At 43.6% G+C, this 17381-nt stretch overlaps 1 protein-coding gene across 4 annotated transcripts in view; it reads right to left on the reverse strand.

Annotated features, from left to right (window-relative positions):
* The window catches only part of SNX14 (sorting nexin 14), an 80585-nt gene extending 63519 nt beyond the window's left edge, over positions 1-17066 (reverse strand). For 2 of the 4 annotated variants that reach the window (XM_083177076.1, XM_083177074.1), the window contains exons 1-8: positions 16876-17066; positions 13881-14001; positions 10851-10924; positions 10686-10764; positions 6188-6231; positions 4772-4859; positions 1178-1262; positions 504-660 (exon numbers count right to left, since the gene is read on the reverse strand). In XM_083177076.1, coding sequence (XP_083033202.1) covers positions 504-660; positions 1178-1262; positions 4772-4859; positions 6188-6231; positions 10686-10764; positions 10851-10924; positions 13881-14001; positions 16876-17018 — 791 coding nt within the window. In that variant the 5' untranslated portion in view covers positions 17019-17066. Of the gene's footprint in view, positions 1-503; positions 661-1177; positions 1263-4771; positions 4860-6187; positions 6232-10685; positions 10765-10850; positions 10928-13880; positions 14002-16875 lie in introns of all 4 variants that reach the window. The other 2 variants (XM_083177075.1, XM_083177072.1) reach the window with 1 other exon arrangement.
* Between the last annotated feature and the right edge of the window lie 315 nt (positions 17067-17381).

Consider the following 17381-nt stretch of genomic DNA (forward strand, 5'->3'; position numbering starts at 1 on the left):
CAGAAGACATGTAAAACAGTAAAATCTGAGATTCCTAGACACACAATCAATAATAGGTTACACTTTTTATTGATAGTTTGTCTAGGAAACTCCAATTTAAGTGCAAACTTTATGTTCTATATATTTGATATATCAGTATAAATAAATACATGTTATACTTTTTAGCCAAGGTCATTCATAATTTTATAGAAACCAACACACCTAAGGTTGCACTTTTATGCCCTATTCTGTTTTATACATTTTAAAAAGGCACATCACCCCCACTTAAAGTTGAAACCCAATTATCTGAAAATGTATTGCTGAGGCAAGTTACATACCAACTGGGAGTGTCCCACATGACTCCACGTGCATTACTGCGTGATAAAGACGAGTACTGTGGCACTGTTTACAACCCCCATAGTCTATGTTGCATTTATAGCAATAATCCACTTCTTTGTCCGGGCATCAAGTTTGAACTACCTACATTTAAACAAATGGCAGGACAATAAAACCGAGTAATTCACCTGCTGTCTGTTGCTTTGGGAGGCAGAATATAAGGAAAAAGCAGCTCAGTAAGTTTTCTTAGGTAGCAAAGTTCATCTCTGCGACTTCTCAACGCAACATGAAGATCTGGTCCATATTCCTCCAAAGCTGCTTGCTGGAGATCCTCCGAGTTTTTTACTAATGAGAAAGCAATGGGAAAAGTTACATATATCTATCCATTAAAAGTAAAAGACTGCAGTGTACCAACTGAGAGCAATGCACATTATACTAGTTTACGGATCTCCATACCACACTGCAGCCAATACTCACACAATGTTCAGTATAAGTATCAGTTTTACCCACCACTGTAGCAGACTACCCTGTGATAGAACTTCTTTACTGGGCAAAGATTCTCATTATTACATCTTCAGGAGACCTAGGTGATGTCATCTCTGGAATTTCTATTTGACTATGCATACTTTATTTGGGAACGATCAACCCTGTAGACCAACGTGCAATGGCTCCCAGCTTACGCAATGCAGAGTGGTGTATGATGGAAAGCCCACTTCTAGTGCGAGTGCTGGAGTATGTAGTGGATGTTTCGATCACCAAGGTATAGCTCAGAGCCACTAGGAAAATACACAGCAGTGCATCCCGACTGTCGGACCCCTGTACCACACTCTACTATCAGGATAATTATACTGTTTCAATTTACCTCTTTGTCTTGCTTTTGCGATTATCTCAATATGCTTCATAGCGGCTTTCAATAACTTTCCTGTTATAATGCATGGAATATCCACCTAAACATGAGCAATTATATTATTTGCAGCGTTTGTCATGTACAATAAAAGGGATATAAAGTCTGAGGTAAAGTCTGAGGTAAATCTGAGTGTGTTGACGCATCATTTCTAAATACACTTTCTATAAAAAATGATAAAAAAACGAATTCCTACCGATCTACAGACAGTGGAAACATTCATTTTTACGCTGAGCTAGTATGAAGCCTATCAATTGATAGCGAATATCCTCGAGTCACTTCCTTATGGTGTGTACACACGGGCCGATATGGCTTCCGATGTTGCCGATATAGCGAACATCGGAAGCCATATCGCATGCATATCTCATGGTGATTGTATAGTGTTTAAGGGCTTGCGAGCCCGATGCGCGCTCCCGTTTAAGTAAAAATCGGTGGTGATATAGTGAGGGCAGCCAACACTATATAGTTAACATCGAAAGGTGACCGCATGCATCGTATGCGCCTTGCGATCACGATGCAATATCCCGGGACCTGTCACTCACCTGGTCGCCGCCCATTTCTATCCAGGCCCGGGCCAGAGAAGACGCAGCAGCAGCAAGCCAAGCAGCATTACTTGTGCGGATCTGGTCTTGAGTGGGACCTGTCGTCACCTGGAACTCGGTGAGTACAAGCCGCTTATCCACTGGCCACCAATGTATGGGGCACGCAGCGGCACTGCCGTCTGCTCCGGAATCCAACACATTTTTTTTTTTACTAAAGTTCAGCGCCCCTGCACAGACCCCCGCCAGCCGCAGACACAATAGGGGATATGGAGCTATGGGGGGATGCTGCGTGCTGATCGGATCTCTGTGGATCCGTGGCACTGCACCCCCAGCTGACTTCTGAGCTGTCTGTGCAGAACGGAAGACAGCATACACCCGCCGCATCTAACCTCCCACCCGGCTCCCACGATGTACTGTAACTAAAGGGACCGGGGGGGGGGGGGGGGTTTATGGGTTGTGTATTGGGGGACATGATAGAGAGATATGGGGTGTATATTGGGGGACAGGATAGAGAGTTATGGGGTGTATATTGAGGGACAGGAACTGAAGTGTAGGATGTGTTGGGGTTAGAGGTATATAGGGTGCTTCTAGGAGATAGGGGGAGTAAAGTATGTTGGGGGTAGGGAGATGCATCATCCATCCCCAGTCACCCCCCCCCCCCCCCCCCTGCATCATCCATCCCCAGCCCGTCCTGGCAGCATCATCCCCAGTCACCCCTGTGGGATCCTCTGGCAGCATCATCCAGCCCCAGCTGATGGACAGATGGATGGAGACCTACGGTACAGGGTCAAGATAGGTAAGTTTCAGTTTGTATGGCCCGTGTATGTAGTAAAGTTTTTATTTAACTATTGGTTCTGCTTTGGAACTAAGAGTCGCAGCAAGCCCATTATTGGGCCGCATGCTGGGACTTGTGGTTCTCCAAGTCCCAGTTTGCATTCCAGGCTTGCTGGGACTCATAGTTCCACAACAAAACCCAATGGTTTAATCTACTTTTTTACACTTTATCAGCCCGGTACCCACAGCCCAGGCTTCAGCCTGGCCAGGTAAGTCCTGGAGGGGGGGGGGGACCCCTTTATTGGGGGCGGTCCCCACTCCCCTAGGACCCCTGGCCAGGCTGACCGGTCACAGGGATGAATGCTTTCGCCGGGGGGGGGGGGGGGACTTGTATTAAAAAGTCTCCCCCCCACCCCCCGGCTGCGGAATTACCCTGCTGGCTGGTTGGGCCTGGTTCTTAAAATATGGGGGACCCCTAGTCATTTTGTCCCCCGTATTTTGGGAACCAGCCCCGGCCCTGGAGCTGGTTTTAAAAAATACAGCGGAGCTCTGTGCAAATTGTTCCCTGATTTTTTAATACCAGTCGGGCTCTTTCAGCCTGGTGCTGGTTACGGGCGTGGGGGGGGGAGGACCCCACTGCGTTTTTTTTTTTTCATTTATTTATTTATTTTTCTATATTTACACTGAAGCCTGCAGGGATCTGACTGATCCGTGCAGGCTGAATCCAAATATGACAGGAAAACGAAGTGTATTTTTCTGGCGTATTTGGCTGGCAATTAGCGGGCATATCACGCTAATTGCCGATAATTACTGGCCGTATTGAAATTACGGCCGGTTAGTAAATTAGGAATCACCATTCCCCTTCTATTTAGCTAGAAATAGACTCACCCCTTCTGCAAGTAAAGAACACCCTTTATTCAAATATACAGATAAGACAAAATCGCATAGTGAAAATCGCATAGCACATCGCATAGCACATCGCATAGCACATCGCATAGCACAAAAGTGAAAATCTCAAGCTGATCTCAAATGAGTAGAGAAAGTAAAAATTGGATGAAACATCGAATCGAACATAGAATCGCACGGCACATCTCACCGTGTGTACACACTATTAGAAACATTCATGGGCATGTATATGGTAATCAAAAATATGTTCTTTAAAATATAAATAGCAGACTTATTTTTAAACAAAGATATCCCCTTTAGCACACCTTTAAGCTATGCCAACAATAACAATGCAAGATAATACAGCAATAGGACTCCAGTGATATCTGATTGGCTTCTGGAGGTGCAGTATACATCTAAAAGGTAACCATACACTGAGGTGATTTGGTCCAATTTCGACCAATTGGCCCGTTAAATCAGACCAAATCGCCCCTCCCTGACATGCCGGCAGGCTGTCCGACCAAGTAGGAACGCATGTGATCCATCACAATGGATCACATGCGTCCCTGCCGCTGGGAAGGTCCAGCGGCTTGCAGGGGTATCGGGTGTCCGAACACTGCTGCGAGACGTCGCAGCAGTGTATGGGCACCTTAAGAGTAAGCAGATACATTACCCAGCCCGGTATGACTTAATTTGGCTGAGCACCATTCCTGCAATCAGGACCATGCCTACTACCATTCTGATAAACAGTAAGATTGTAGGGACCATTCACACCTGAGGTGCAGAGCGTCCTAACAGATAAAGGCCATTCCAAACTTAACTAACCTGTCATTACACCCATCCATGTAAGTTAGTATATGCTACACTTACCCTATTGTCATACATTTCCAGCTGCATCTGTAATACACATCCAATGCATCTGTTTTATATCTGCATAAATATAGTTTAGTATTCATTCAGGGACCCTGCACTTTTTAAAATCCGTGCAGTTCATCTTCACCTCCTGGGGTGTCGTGCGCCGCAGTGGTGCATCTAGCACAGGTCTGGTCTTCATATCAGTGCTGAAGTATAGACCACATTGTGCTAGAAGCACCACAGCAGAGAGCAGCACCACAGGCAGGGAAGAGGAACTGCACAGATTTTGGAAGATGCATGGTGCTAGAATGAACACTAGTATTTATTCATCATCATCATCATCACTGTGACCAATACGTGCCTTGGATTTAATCAGTTGTTTAGGCCACATTCTCAGCAAGGGTACACAAGTCAAGAAAACAAATAGCAAACAAACATTTTAACAGGTTAGCGCACTGGCAACCAAATATTGCTATAAAACTAAGCAAGGATTCACCTTCTGTATTCTCCGCACAAGAACCGATGCAAAGAATCTCAATGTCAGCCTCAGTTCATCCACAAAAGATTCATCTTCAGTAATATCACTGCGGTGAGCATGTGGGGTGAAAAACAAATAAATAAAAAAGGGGAAGTTATCGCATTGATAGAGCCAATAACACATTCCCCGCGACTACTCTGCATCATTCGACTGCTGATGTGCTTAGTGTTTACCCACATAAATGGGTTCTCTGCTTGTGTTTGAAATGGAAATTGGAATATGCTCGTAAAATTGGGCACAATAAACATATGTATGTCTTTGCAGTGCAAGACACACGGTTTCCATGGACAACAATGAAAAACATAGCAAAAAACTGTGTCAGAAAAAAGTACTTCGTCCACCATCTCAAATTCCTGTCAGCACGTGGCATGTTGCAAAACAGATACAATTTAAGTCAAAGATTTCTCTATAACGGTTATTTTTAAGTTGCGTTTTTCTGATCAGTCTGGCCAAAGGTTCCTCAATATCATTCAACAGGGCTGAAGTGTTAACTGTTAAAAGCAGTAACTGCATAGAACCAACACAACAATATGATTGAGCTATAAATGTGAATAGTATCGACAATCAATTCAACAAACTCCTAACTCAGTGGTTCCCAAACTGTGTGCCGTGGCATCCTGAGGTGTCTCAAAACACTTGCAAGGGTGCCTTGGATTGGTGGTCCAGGACCAATTTAAATTATTTATGGTCAATTTAATAGGCAAATTCATAAATGGTGGCTGCCAATCTCCTTCATCACATAACGCAAAGATCACATATAAACACAAAATAGTTAATTTAATATATTTTTCTAAATTGCTCAATTAAAACCTTTTAAACCTAGGGGTGCAGTGAAATTTTTTTTTTAATCCTGAAGGGCCGTGTGATTTTAAAAAGTTTGGGAAACCGCTGTCCTAATTCCACACGTTGAATACAAAAAGTTTACTGATCATGGGTGCTGCAAACATGTTGACCCATAGCTCTGAGAATTTATCACAGATCTTAATATGAGTTGCAAGGTCATTTATCACACGGGAAAAAATGGGCTGTAACAGAACAGACCTAACAGACCTGGGTGTTACAGCCCGAGGCTACCACTTTTCCTGACATGGTAAATTACCACATAATTAAATCCCGTTCTTGCTTGTGATATTGGGAAATTATTATAAAAATGTCTGTGCTGATGTGTGGATGTAAAATGTTATCATAAGTGCAGAGATAAGCATATATCATTTTTGAATGGTCATTGTATTAAAAGGGATAATTAAATTAGTATATATATGTGATTATCCACATTTAATACATTTTTTATATCGATTGGGTAATGTTTCCACATATCTAGAACTTGTATTTTAAGTACTAAGTATTTTATCTCAAACGTATTACTATACTTACCGATACCAAGGGTAGACAAAGTTTTCCAGCACCAATTCAAATACCTGTATAAAAAATAACAATAAATTAAAATACCTAAGGATTAGCTTCTATGTAGCAGTGAGAAAAAGGAATTGAAAAATAATATCCCCTGGGTGAATCACTTTAACCCTAAAAGTAAGGTGATACGTAGGAGTTTAGATAAAAACTGGTCCCTGGTACGAGATGACCCGGATCTTGCTGTTTTGCAAGATACTCGTACAATGCAATGCTTCACTAGAGGGAAGAACCTTAGGGAAATTTTGGTGAAGGTGGATGTTACCGAGAAAACAGGGCACCGGGGGTGTTTTGGCACCCTTGAAAATGGGATGCTTTAGATGTCCCAATTGTGTTACCTGTAATTATATGCTGAGCAGTAACTCATTCAGACATCCTACCTCTAGTAAAAATATCCTCATTAACATTATTTATCATGTAATTCTAAATTTGTGATATATCTTTTTTCATGTCCCTGCAGTAAACATTAGATGGGGAAAACGGAGAGGAGCTTCAAGGAACGTATGGCACTACACAGGAGTGCCATTAGAGGAGCAATCACAAAGGGTCATAGTGACCAACCTGTGGCATGCCACTTCCTTGAAGCTCGTCACTCATTGGCCACACTCAGATACCATACCAGGTACTGATTGGTGTCAGGGGGGAGATAGGTCTAAAAAGCTTTTGCAGCTAGAATCAAAATGGATTTTTTTTCTTAAAGACCCTGTCACCAATTGGCCTGAACGAGACCTTGGGCTTAAATGCATGTTTGTAACATCGCATAGATATTGTATGTAACATCGAATGGATATCATATTGTTGTAACATCGTATGAATATCGTATGGTGTGTAGCATTGGATGGTTATCGTGTGTTATGCTTAGAAATTTCTTTTCCCATTTATCTGACAGCCATCACAGATTCTGTTAACCATTGATAAGAAGCAGTATTGGGCAAATATATTGTTCTGTAATTTTTTTCACCACAAGATGTCACTAGAGACCTGGATTATATTCCTTTCAAGATTCTCTATGTAAAAAAGACGCTATTTTGTTTAGTCTATGACGTATATTTTCAGTATATGCACAAGTGTATGCGTTTGTATTGTCTTGTCTATTTTTTTATGTTATTTTTGTATTTGACACTTTGGATATTACTTATGCATTTAGACTGCAATGTTTTGCTTGCTAATACAAGCAACATTAATTTGATTAATCACCACTCTCAGGTGTGTTCCTGGGAGTGGCTTGTTTATCACGGGCACATGTATTGCGGCTTTTCACTGGACCATATCTGTATCCGGATGATGAAAATAAACACTCTCGAAACGTTGAACTAAACAGGCTTCTGTGTTCTTCCTTCTACAAGTCACCAGAGTGCCGCCCATTTGCCTACCTGTCTGTTAGGGACCCTGCAAGGTTCACCTAGGGAGGGCACCTGGTGCCATTATTTGTTTGCTGAGCCATGGAGTGCCGGCCACTACCTATTTAAAAACAAAAAGTCACTGGCCCCTGCGCTCTTCCGGCGGATAGATACAATATGAGAAATAAGGATGGCACTCAGAGGACTTATCAAACGTGCTGTATTGTAAAAACGTAAACCAACGTTTCGGGCTAGCACGCCCCTTTGTCAAGGTTTGTGATGAAAAAAATAACAAGTGCTAGTCCCCTTAAATAAGAGGTGCAGTGTTCCTGTCTCATCCTCCAGTTCGCGCACCAACGGGGACGCCTTGATGCCGGAACTGGGGTAGAAGCAGAAGTGGAAACTACTTCCTGCTGGCGGCATTTAAGGTAATTATTATGTTATTTGTTTCACTGCATACCTTGACAAAGGGGCATGCCAGCCCCGAAACGTTGGTTTCTGTTTTTAGAATACAGCATGTATGATAAGTCCTCTGAGTGCCATCCTTATTTCTCATATTGTATCTACCTGTAAAGGTCTTTCTCAAGGTGCACCTTGAGAAAGACCTTTACAGGTAGAAACGCGTTGGTGAGCAGCTGGAGACCGGAGCCTGTGCGAGAAAGCCCCCGCATACAAGGGGAGCAGTGCCAGAGCCGACGAGTGTGAGTCTGTGACACCTGCGGCACCGGGCGGCTTGGAAAGATCGTAAGCCAATCTGAAGTTCTCTTGAGCGACACGGCTTTCTGCAGTTACCCTTGCCGTGAGACCCCACCAGACTGCGAGCGCAGGCAGAGCCTGGGCGGTACATGCACCAACATCTAAAGCCGTATGCCTAGCTTAGAGAAACCAGCTCCTTCTTTCCACTAAAATCCTAACACAAAGGGAAATTCTGAAGGATAGCCGTATTGGCAGTGCGACATCCGGAAGAGGAGTACTAGTGTAGGAGCGGCAGTGGCCCTGCCAGAAAAGGAATATATAACATCTGTGTAATAAAAGGATAATATCAATCCCCAGGAGGTCCGGTGAGCTAAAAAGAAATTTCTTTTTGTTTGAGAATAAGGAACTGGTTCTTAATTTTATATGTATTTTTATATTTTTTTATTTTTACTGATCTGTTGGTTTGTGGAGAAATAAAGAGATTGCGTTACTTTTAAAGAAAATTGTGGAGACTGTATATTCCAAAGGTCCATATTGGGAGGATTTTTTTCTGCATATCCAACAAGAAATCCTTTACATATATATCCAGCGCTGCAGTCATTTTCAGATGTTTAGCAACTCTATGGTGTCTTCCATTTGCGAGCGCCCTGTGCTTATGTCAACTGCCCACCCCCACATCACCGGCCCATTACTACAGGAACGCCCAGCGTTTTCATGGAAATTCCCATGAAACGCTGGGCGCGACCCTTCGCCGCTGCCCCATGCCCAGTGCGTGGGGTGCGAACGGGATGGTGAACTAGCAGTTTGCCATGCCTGCTCTCACCCAATGTCTGCACCTGCGCAGACGCTGAACACCGCTCCCCTGAGCGTACACGCAGGGGAGCGAGTAAATCAGAATCATCTCCCATATCTGCATCACTCTTCTCACAAGTGTTCATTGGGAATAAGATTGGGTCTTTGACTTGGCCATTCCAGTACTCTCAGATGTTTGGGATTGTTTTGTTAAAAGACTTTCATTCCCACCAACGCAAACATTTGTTTAGCTAAAATGTTACTGTAATGTCATTGATCCACAATACCTTCTACACAGTGTAGAGAACCAACAAGCTTGCTAGAGAAACAACCCCCAAACAATAAGGAGTACCTAGCCATATTCGATAATGGATCCTTGGCACAATGCACTGTAGCTTTGTTAATGGGGGAATTACAAACATTATTCAGTCAGAGAACATCAGTTTTTAATTTGCTCATTACTTAACACCCTTGACCAATCAGTGGCCACCGAGCCGAAAAGCTCCTTGTCAAAGTAGCCACTGCTCACTTAGGACCTTATTCTGGTTGACTCACAAGGCTGCAAAGTCCACCAAACACCACTCGCATGGCCGCCTGCCCCCCCCTGCGATCCCCCGTAGGCATGGAAATGGATGTTTTAGGTCCGAGGGTGCCATGTGCAGAAAGTGGACGGGCAGCTGCCTGCTCCCCAACAAATTTCCATGGGAACGCCAAGCATTTTCATGGGAATGCCCATAAAATGCTGGGCATTCACATGGGTGCGACCGCTCGCTGCCGCCCCATGCCCGCAGTGCTGTGTGCGCCCCAAGCGGCTGAACATGCGCATAACAGTTTATGCGTGCGCACCATCGCTCCCCTGTGTGAACACACATTGGAGCGAATGGACCAGAATAAGGTCCTTAATCTTGGCACTGGTAAAGGGATTCAAGCTTAAACAACTTGTTTGCTGCTTGTTTGCTGTTCCTTCTGTTTGCACCTCGCACTGAGGGCGTGGGGCGGCGGCGAGGGGCTGCGCCAATGGGAATGCCCAGCGTTCATGTAAATTTGCCCATGATGTGGGTGCAGGAGGCCAGCAGCGGATGTCAGTTGCCCATCTGCTTCCCGTACGGGGCACAAACAGATGTATGACACCAGAGCGGAGTCTTACATCTGCGAGTGCCTGCAAAACCATTCAATGATTTTGTCCCCGCACGCAAGGCTGTGAATGGATGTTTATGCTTAACATCCATTCGCATGCGTTCGGGGATATTCGGCGTGCGTTGGGGGGGGGGGCGACGTTCGTACGGGCGGTGGTAAAATGACAAGCAAAACTGCGAATTTCGCAGCTTTCAATGTTAACCAGAATGACCTCCTATGTCCCTGTCATTGAGAATGTATGACAGCCTTCCTCATATTGCATAATCCTTCTTCTATTGCTGTACCTATGGAGAATGTCATAACATAATCTGTAAGTAATGGAAACAATGTCCAGCATAGACATAACTTGCAAAACTTACACATCAAGATACTTCTGACCTATGCCCCATTTTCTTAGCATCTCATGAAGGCTTTGTGCTGAGATGAAATGTGTGTACTACCAATATGCTTTTGTGTAGGTCAACTCAATAAAACAAAACAACAACATAGCAAGCTACCTCTGACAAAGATGCATCAACCTTTGAAGGGACTTTCAAATCCAGCCATGGTTGATAGTTTTCCAACTGCAAAGTAGGCCTGAAATTCACCAGAAATGACACAATTATGTACAAATCATACTAAACAGAACCCCTTTACTTTGATAACATTCTGTTTAAACTTACCTATGCCTTTTGCACTTAACTTTACCACACACTGCACAGCTATGGCCTTGTGGAAAAAGCTCTTGTAGTTCAGGCTGCTGGAGGAATACAAATACATGGATACTATTATTTCATTTAAACAGGAGCAAGCAATTCCAAAATAGCCAAATCACAATGACTACCTTCAAAATGTATTAGTACTGTTGGCATGTTCTTATGAGCATGTCAACTCAATAAAACACCACTTTCAGATCGCAAATCCGGGTCTGACCAGGGATTTTGATCCAGGGTCCGACCCTTTCACACTAAACCCTGGTCTCCCATTATACACAGCGCAACCCGGGTTATTCAGTTTAGTGGGTCGAAAGGGTATAGTCCCGGTTATTGCTACGATCTTAAAGGGGTATTAATCACTAATCATAGAGCTTTCCAAAATCTGTTATTACAGTCCAGGTTTTAAAGATAGCCATGTTTGAGTCCAGATAGTTAATCAAATGGACTGAAGTACAATTAAGTCACCTGTGCTCAAGCTTGGATACCCTTAAACCCTGGACTGTAACAGCAGAGGTTGGGAAACTTTCTTACATACCATCTTCAAAATAGCTGCTCATTTTTTAAGTTAGTGTTACACTTGGTTGACATGCAATGGCACAAGCTGGGTACACACTTAGAGATCCCCGGCAGAATGATGTAGGACAGGGATAAGAAACCTTCAGCTGTTGCTGAACTAGACATCCCAGCATGCCCTTTAAGAGTTTCAGCATTGCCAAAAGAGCAAAACTGTAGCAGGACAAGCTGGGGTGTAAAGTTTAACAACAGCTGGATAGCCAAAGGTTCCCCATCCCTGATATAGTGTATACACACTGACCGATATTGTTCATGATTTCGGTCAGGGACATCACAAAACCCGCCACTACATGCAGGCTCTGACAATATTGTAAGATTAAGCTGCATGTACAGCCAACAGGGCCTGTCATTATCAATGCGTGGGAGCACACATCGTTTACAACATAGTGGGTACACATTGAGTAATTTGCACAAATTAAATCAATATTGTCCATATCATTAATGATATATCGCCGAATGTGTACCCAGCTTAAGACTTTTCTATATTTACCTGAAATACAATTTGGAAAACAACTATTTTCTCAATAGAAATTGTTTGCATACAAAACTTTAGTTCTTTGCACAAATATTGCTGGAATCAGGGCCTAATTTAGCATAGATCGCAAATGCAAAATCTTTCTCTGATGGGCAAAACCATGTGCACTGCAGGTGGAACAGATGTAACATGTAGCATGTGACTAAACCCCTGGACACGTGTTTCAGCAGCAAAGATTGACTACACCATTATTCCAGACAGGTAGGTGCAAAGGAGTGTTCACTGGTGCCCTATTTAACATAGATTCACTGCTCCACCCCACTCTCAATACTAACCCCAAATAATCACCATCTCCCATATCACCATAAATCTTTTTAACCAGTCTCCACATGCCACCGCATGGTTGTCCTTAACGAGAACCTCCCTTGCCTGAACATGTTCAGATGAGGGAGCGGGGTGTTAACAACAATGAGTGTACACAAAGCTATAGTGTGTATGGGGCTTAAAGGAAAAAAGGGCATATTACTGGTAACGTTCCTAGAGATGGGGCATGGCTAGCACAGAGGTTCCCAAACATTTTGAAATTACGGCGCACCTGAGTATCAGAATTTTTTCACGGCACCCCTAGGTCAAAAGTTTCCCATTGATATAATCAGAAAAAAAAAATATTAAATGAAGTAAATAGCATTTTTATTTCATCCTTAGGGTCAGTTATGTGATAATGGACATACTTTTGTTTGTCTACAATTCTATTACATTGGTCATAAATAATTTTGAATTGGTCATGGACCACCAATAAAGGGCACCCTTGCAAGTCGCACAAGGCACCTCAGGGTGCAACAGCACAGAGTTTGGAAACTACTAGCCTAGCACCATCCATCTGAACAAAGCTTTACTATTAAGATTATGGGGGGAATTCAATCCCTGCTGAAATAGCGGCGTGCGCCTATTCAATGTGGTCTTTCCCGACAGCTTTGAAGAGATAGATCGACAGAACGGGCCCGCCTTTAAAAGCGGTCGGGCCCGTTTTGCTAAGAACGGTCGCGATCACGGCCGGATCTCAACAATACACGGCCGTTTGGCGATTTGCGGTCGAGCAAAACAAAAACGGGCCATGGTCACGGCTGTTGTAACTTACCGACAGTTGTGACCCGAGATTGAATACCCCCACCTATATCTGCTTCGGTGGGTGGAGTTTCTGTCACTCTATGGCTGGTTCAGGCAAACCTGGCATGTATAAATCAATACAAATCCAACCCATATGTTAATGCCCTTGTCAAGGAAGCATTTGCAAGGCAGGGAAACTGAAGTAGTACATATTATTTATCAGATCAGATCTATCATTTAGCACATAAAAGTGCAGCAAGCAGGAGAAGGAGTTTGCAGGTGCACACTAAATATAAATGCTAGACCTTTTAATATCATTGCTATATTGCATTTTTGAGGTTCTTAGCATAATGATGGCCATTATTATGGGCTTGTCCACCGCGTCCAGGTTACCTCAATAGGACAAGTCCCTAACACTACTCTGAGACAGGTCCAGGGCACGGAACCCCCCCAGGCCAGCCCAGCAGAATCACCCCATGGCATCACATTGGTGTGAAAATAAAGTGACATTAAAAGGGATAAGGGAAATTATATGTGATAAGACTTACCTAAGTAAGAGGTAATAATAAATGTGAAGGGTGCTACATATATACTATATGATGCCATGGAGCAGCCCAAAGAGCCCTGCACCCCAAACACAGTCCCACAGACTATAAAAGTGCCAAGCGACCTGCTTTAGATTATTCGATATAAACTCTAGCACAGAGGTTTTCTTATTTAAACTCTTCGCAGGACGAGATAATAATCCTTCAGCCAACATGAAACATCTTGCTTTGTAAAAATAAAATTCCTCAAGGACTGCTCAAGAGCATGAGAAAATCCACATTTTATTAGTTTAATACCTTTGGCTTGTGCTTGATGTTAAATAAAATATTAGGAAGAAGAGATTCAGGTTCCAGTGAGCAGTATAATGTGACAACTCCAGCAAGAAATGACCAGAAGATCATAAGAATATGAAGATATCTGTAGGAGGGAAAATAAAAATGGTTGTTAGTATGCAACACATGTAAATATTGTAAAAACTAAACAGTAAATTTACTAAAGCATCTGAATATGAAAAGAGGTGATGTTGCCCATAGCAACCATAAACATTCTGTCTATCATTTTCTAGGATGCAATAGAGAAATGACAAAATATGAAGGCAGCACCTTTTTTAAAAAATTTTAGAAGGTTTAGTCAATTTATATTGTAAAACGCAAGGTAACAAATGCACTCACCTTAACATGTGATGATGAATTTAGTAAGGACAGAAACGGGTGTGGTATAGGACTCAGACAGCAGGGGGGGGGGGGGCGCGTGGGGAGTGCAACGAAGCCCCCTGCGGGCACAGTGGCTCGGTGCGCTCGCCACCTACTCTATTCTCCCTATATGGGGTCATGGACCCCCATGAGGGATAATAGCTGTTGGCCATCAGGATCCCGAGTGTCAGGGTTTTAACAGTCGGGATTCCGACGTTGGTGTAATGACTGTCAGCCATCCGGCACCCGACAGAACCCCCTTTTTATACAAGTGTAGCTTGACTGAAGATAAGTCATTTTTACATTCCAATTATAAAATATATTTAAAATTTGTGATTTAATAATTACTAGTAATATATGAGTTATATGGGTGGTCCCTTGTACCCATGGTTAGGGATGCCAATCCCAGGATTGGAGGGATCCTGAGATTGAGGCCAATTTTTGCTGGAATTTGAATCATGTGCATAGACAGTTGACCCTTTTACTGCCAGGCAGCGCTGGGCACCAGCAGTTATTAATTTAGGCAATGCACAGAAACCAGGATGTGGGGCTGCACGGCGTGGTATTAAAAGGTGACACTGCAACACTATGCACCTGCCCGCCCCCTCCACCCACCTAAGGACTGGTTAACAGCAGTTTTTTGTTACGGCGTTCAGGGACCAATCCGGGATTGATTTTTTCAATTCTGAATCCTGGGATTAAAATAACACCCTAGTATTAGCCTCCCTACTAGTGGAGTCATGTGAGAAAATGTGGAGCACAGAGATTGTTTTTTATTTATTTATTATTGTATTACATACATAAAGAGTAATTTCCTCTGTAAAGGTTCCAATTGATGAGTACCACTGGTATAAAGAAGGTTAAAAGAGATGAGACTTTCCACTTTCCCAATACAGGTCCAAATGGATGGTAAGTATGAAAAAGTTTTAACAGTTTAAAAAAAAAAAATGAAAAACTCGTCACCCTTTTTGTGTGCCAATACAAAAGTGCAAAATGTGTTTAATCAGGTCATTTTGGGGACAACTTCCTAATTATGTCTCTGAGTTCCATTTCATCTGTGTGGATGGTGTATGAGTAGAGTGGCCGGCGCAGGGGTTAAACGGCGAGGGTGGCTTGTTTTCGGTGATCCTCATTGTTTAACCCCCTCACTAGCGCATTGAATATGGCCCTTTATATAGATCATTGTATATGTAGCCTGCGGTGTACAAGATTACATGAACCACGTGATCAGCAGTCAAGTCCCAATGAATAGTAACTGTCAGGGTGCATCAAAGAAGAATTCACTTTGGCTCCCAAATGCAGACACTATGCTTTTAGAAAGACTGTTTTTCCCAATGTAAATTGGGTTAGTAATAGTTACCACTCTAATGGTGTGTACACACGGGTACAATCAGCATGAGATTTTGACTATATAGTCAAAATCGCATTAGGGTCGCATACAGATCCCACAGCTGTTTTTACCTTGCGATCCCGATGCACGTTCCCATGGCAGCACAAATTGAAACCCAGATAGACAGGGCTGCAATGACTATATAGTGCAAATCTACACTTTATCGTCCACATCGCTTACAGGTCAGATTGTGAATAGAGATTGTGAACGTGGCACCTAGAAACTTGGGTGTGTACTTCTAAATCTGAGAAGAATCTTTTAAAATTACTTATAGCCAAATGTAGATGAGCCCCAAAGCAGTTACTGTACTTGGTAAAGTGCTGGGAAATGGTGCTGAGGATTCTATGTAAATGTATCTGTCTCTGATTCTGATTCTTTTTTTTCTCAAAAATGTAACAGCTACATAATATGGGTTAGGTGACATGAGGGCGATTGCTAGACTAATGAGGGAGAGAGGGAGATAAGATTGCTGCTATGTCAGGGAGTCTCCTGCAGAATGCAGGAGAGGAGGTACCTATGATGTAACAGTGTAATGTGGGCTAGGTGACATGAGGGAGATTGCTGTATCCGCCTATCCATCTCCGGGATGGATAGGCGGATACAGGTGTGGGAAACACAGATTGGAGCCCTGACCAGAGAGTACGTGCCCTCCGCCCACCTCACCTGGGCACCGAGCCGGGGGATCCAGGTGAGCAGGGACCGGGGGGACGGGACGACACACAGAGGCCCGGGGCTCACTGAATAGCCGTGGGGGATACACGTGTGTGTCTGAGGTATATCCGTCTGACTATCTAACACGTGAGCAGCATGGAGTGTGTGTGCGCTCTTGATCCTGTGTGTCATGTCAGTCCAGTTTCGGCTTGGGATGTGTAGTGGTCCAGTTGAAAGTAAAAGGGTAAAGACCACGCCCCTTTAGAAATGGTCACGCCCACTATCTATTGCCACACCCCCTGGTCTGTACATATTTTTGCGTTGGAATTGTTGGAGGGTATGTAGCAGTTCCACTAAAATGTTCTTATTTTGGTGATATAAATGCAGTAATGTGTCAGTAAGCTCAGCTGCTGTGAGATGCTCTTATTCAGAAAACGAAACGGAGGGAAGGACCAGGAGCAGAGCAGCAGGTAAAGGACCAGGGGCAGCAAGTAAATAAGTGAAGCGGGGTAAGATGGCAGACATACACAGGAGCAGTCGTCTCCGGTTCCCCGTTACCTGAGCAGCAGAATGGTTGACAAGGAGAGGAAGAGCAGGCTGAAGCATAGCAGCGGATAATGTCTAAATATCTCCCGCACTGCTCCAACCCTAAGCCGCTGCTTGAGATTCAGCCACATTCTCCCGGCTGTTGATGTTGACATGACGGCGCCCGGCTTCCGCCCTCTCCCTTCCTGACATGCGACTCGGCGCCTGAGGCACGCGTCATCACACGATACACTGAATCCACCATGTTGGAAGTGGGCATTCATCGGTGTTTTATTTGATCGCTATTGGCCATCCAGTGCACATGAAGTATTAATTCACAAAGTCATTCTGATCACAATCAGTGAATAATGTCATCAATATAAATATCGTTTTACATGTTTAAGAATGAGACAATATTAGCAAATTGCCATACAAGTTTTAAGCGTATGCGCACAATCACCATAGCAAGACGTGCAGATATATCAGGCTAGGGCACGGTGGTTCCCAAACTGTATGCCCGGCACCCTGGGGTGCCACAG

This window comes from Crinia signifera, chromosome 3, assembly GCF_055691185.1.
Source record: "Crinia signifera chromosome 3, ASM5569118v1, whole genome shotgun sequence".
Taxonomy (NCBI): domain Eukaryota; kingdom Metazoa; phylum Chordata; class Amphibia; order Anura; family Myobatrachidae; genus Crinia; species Crinia signifera.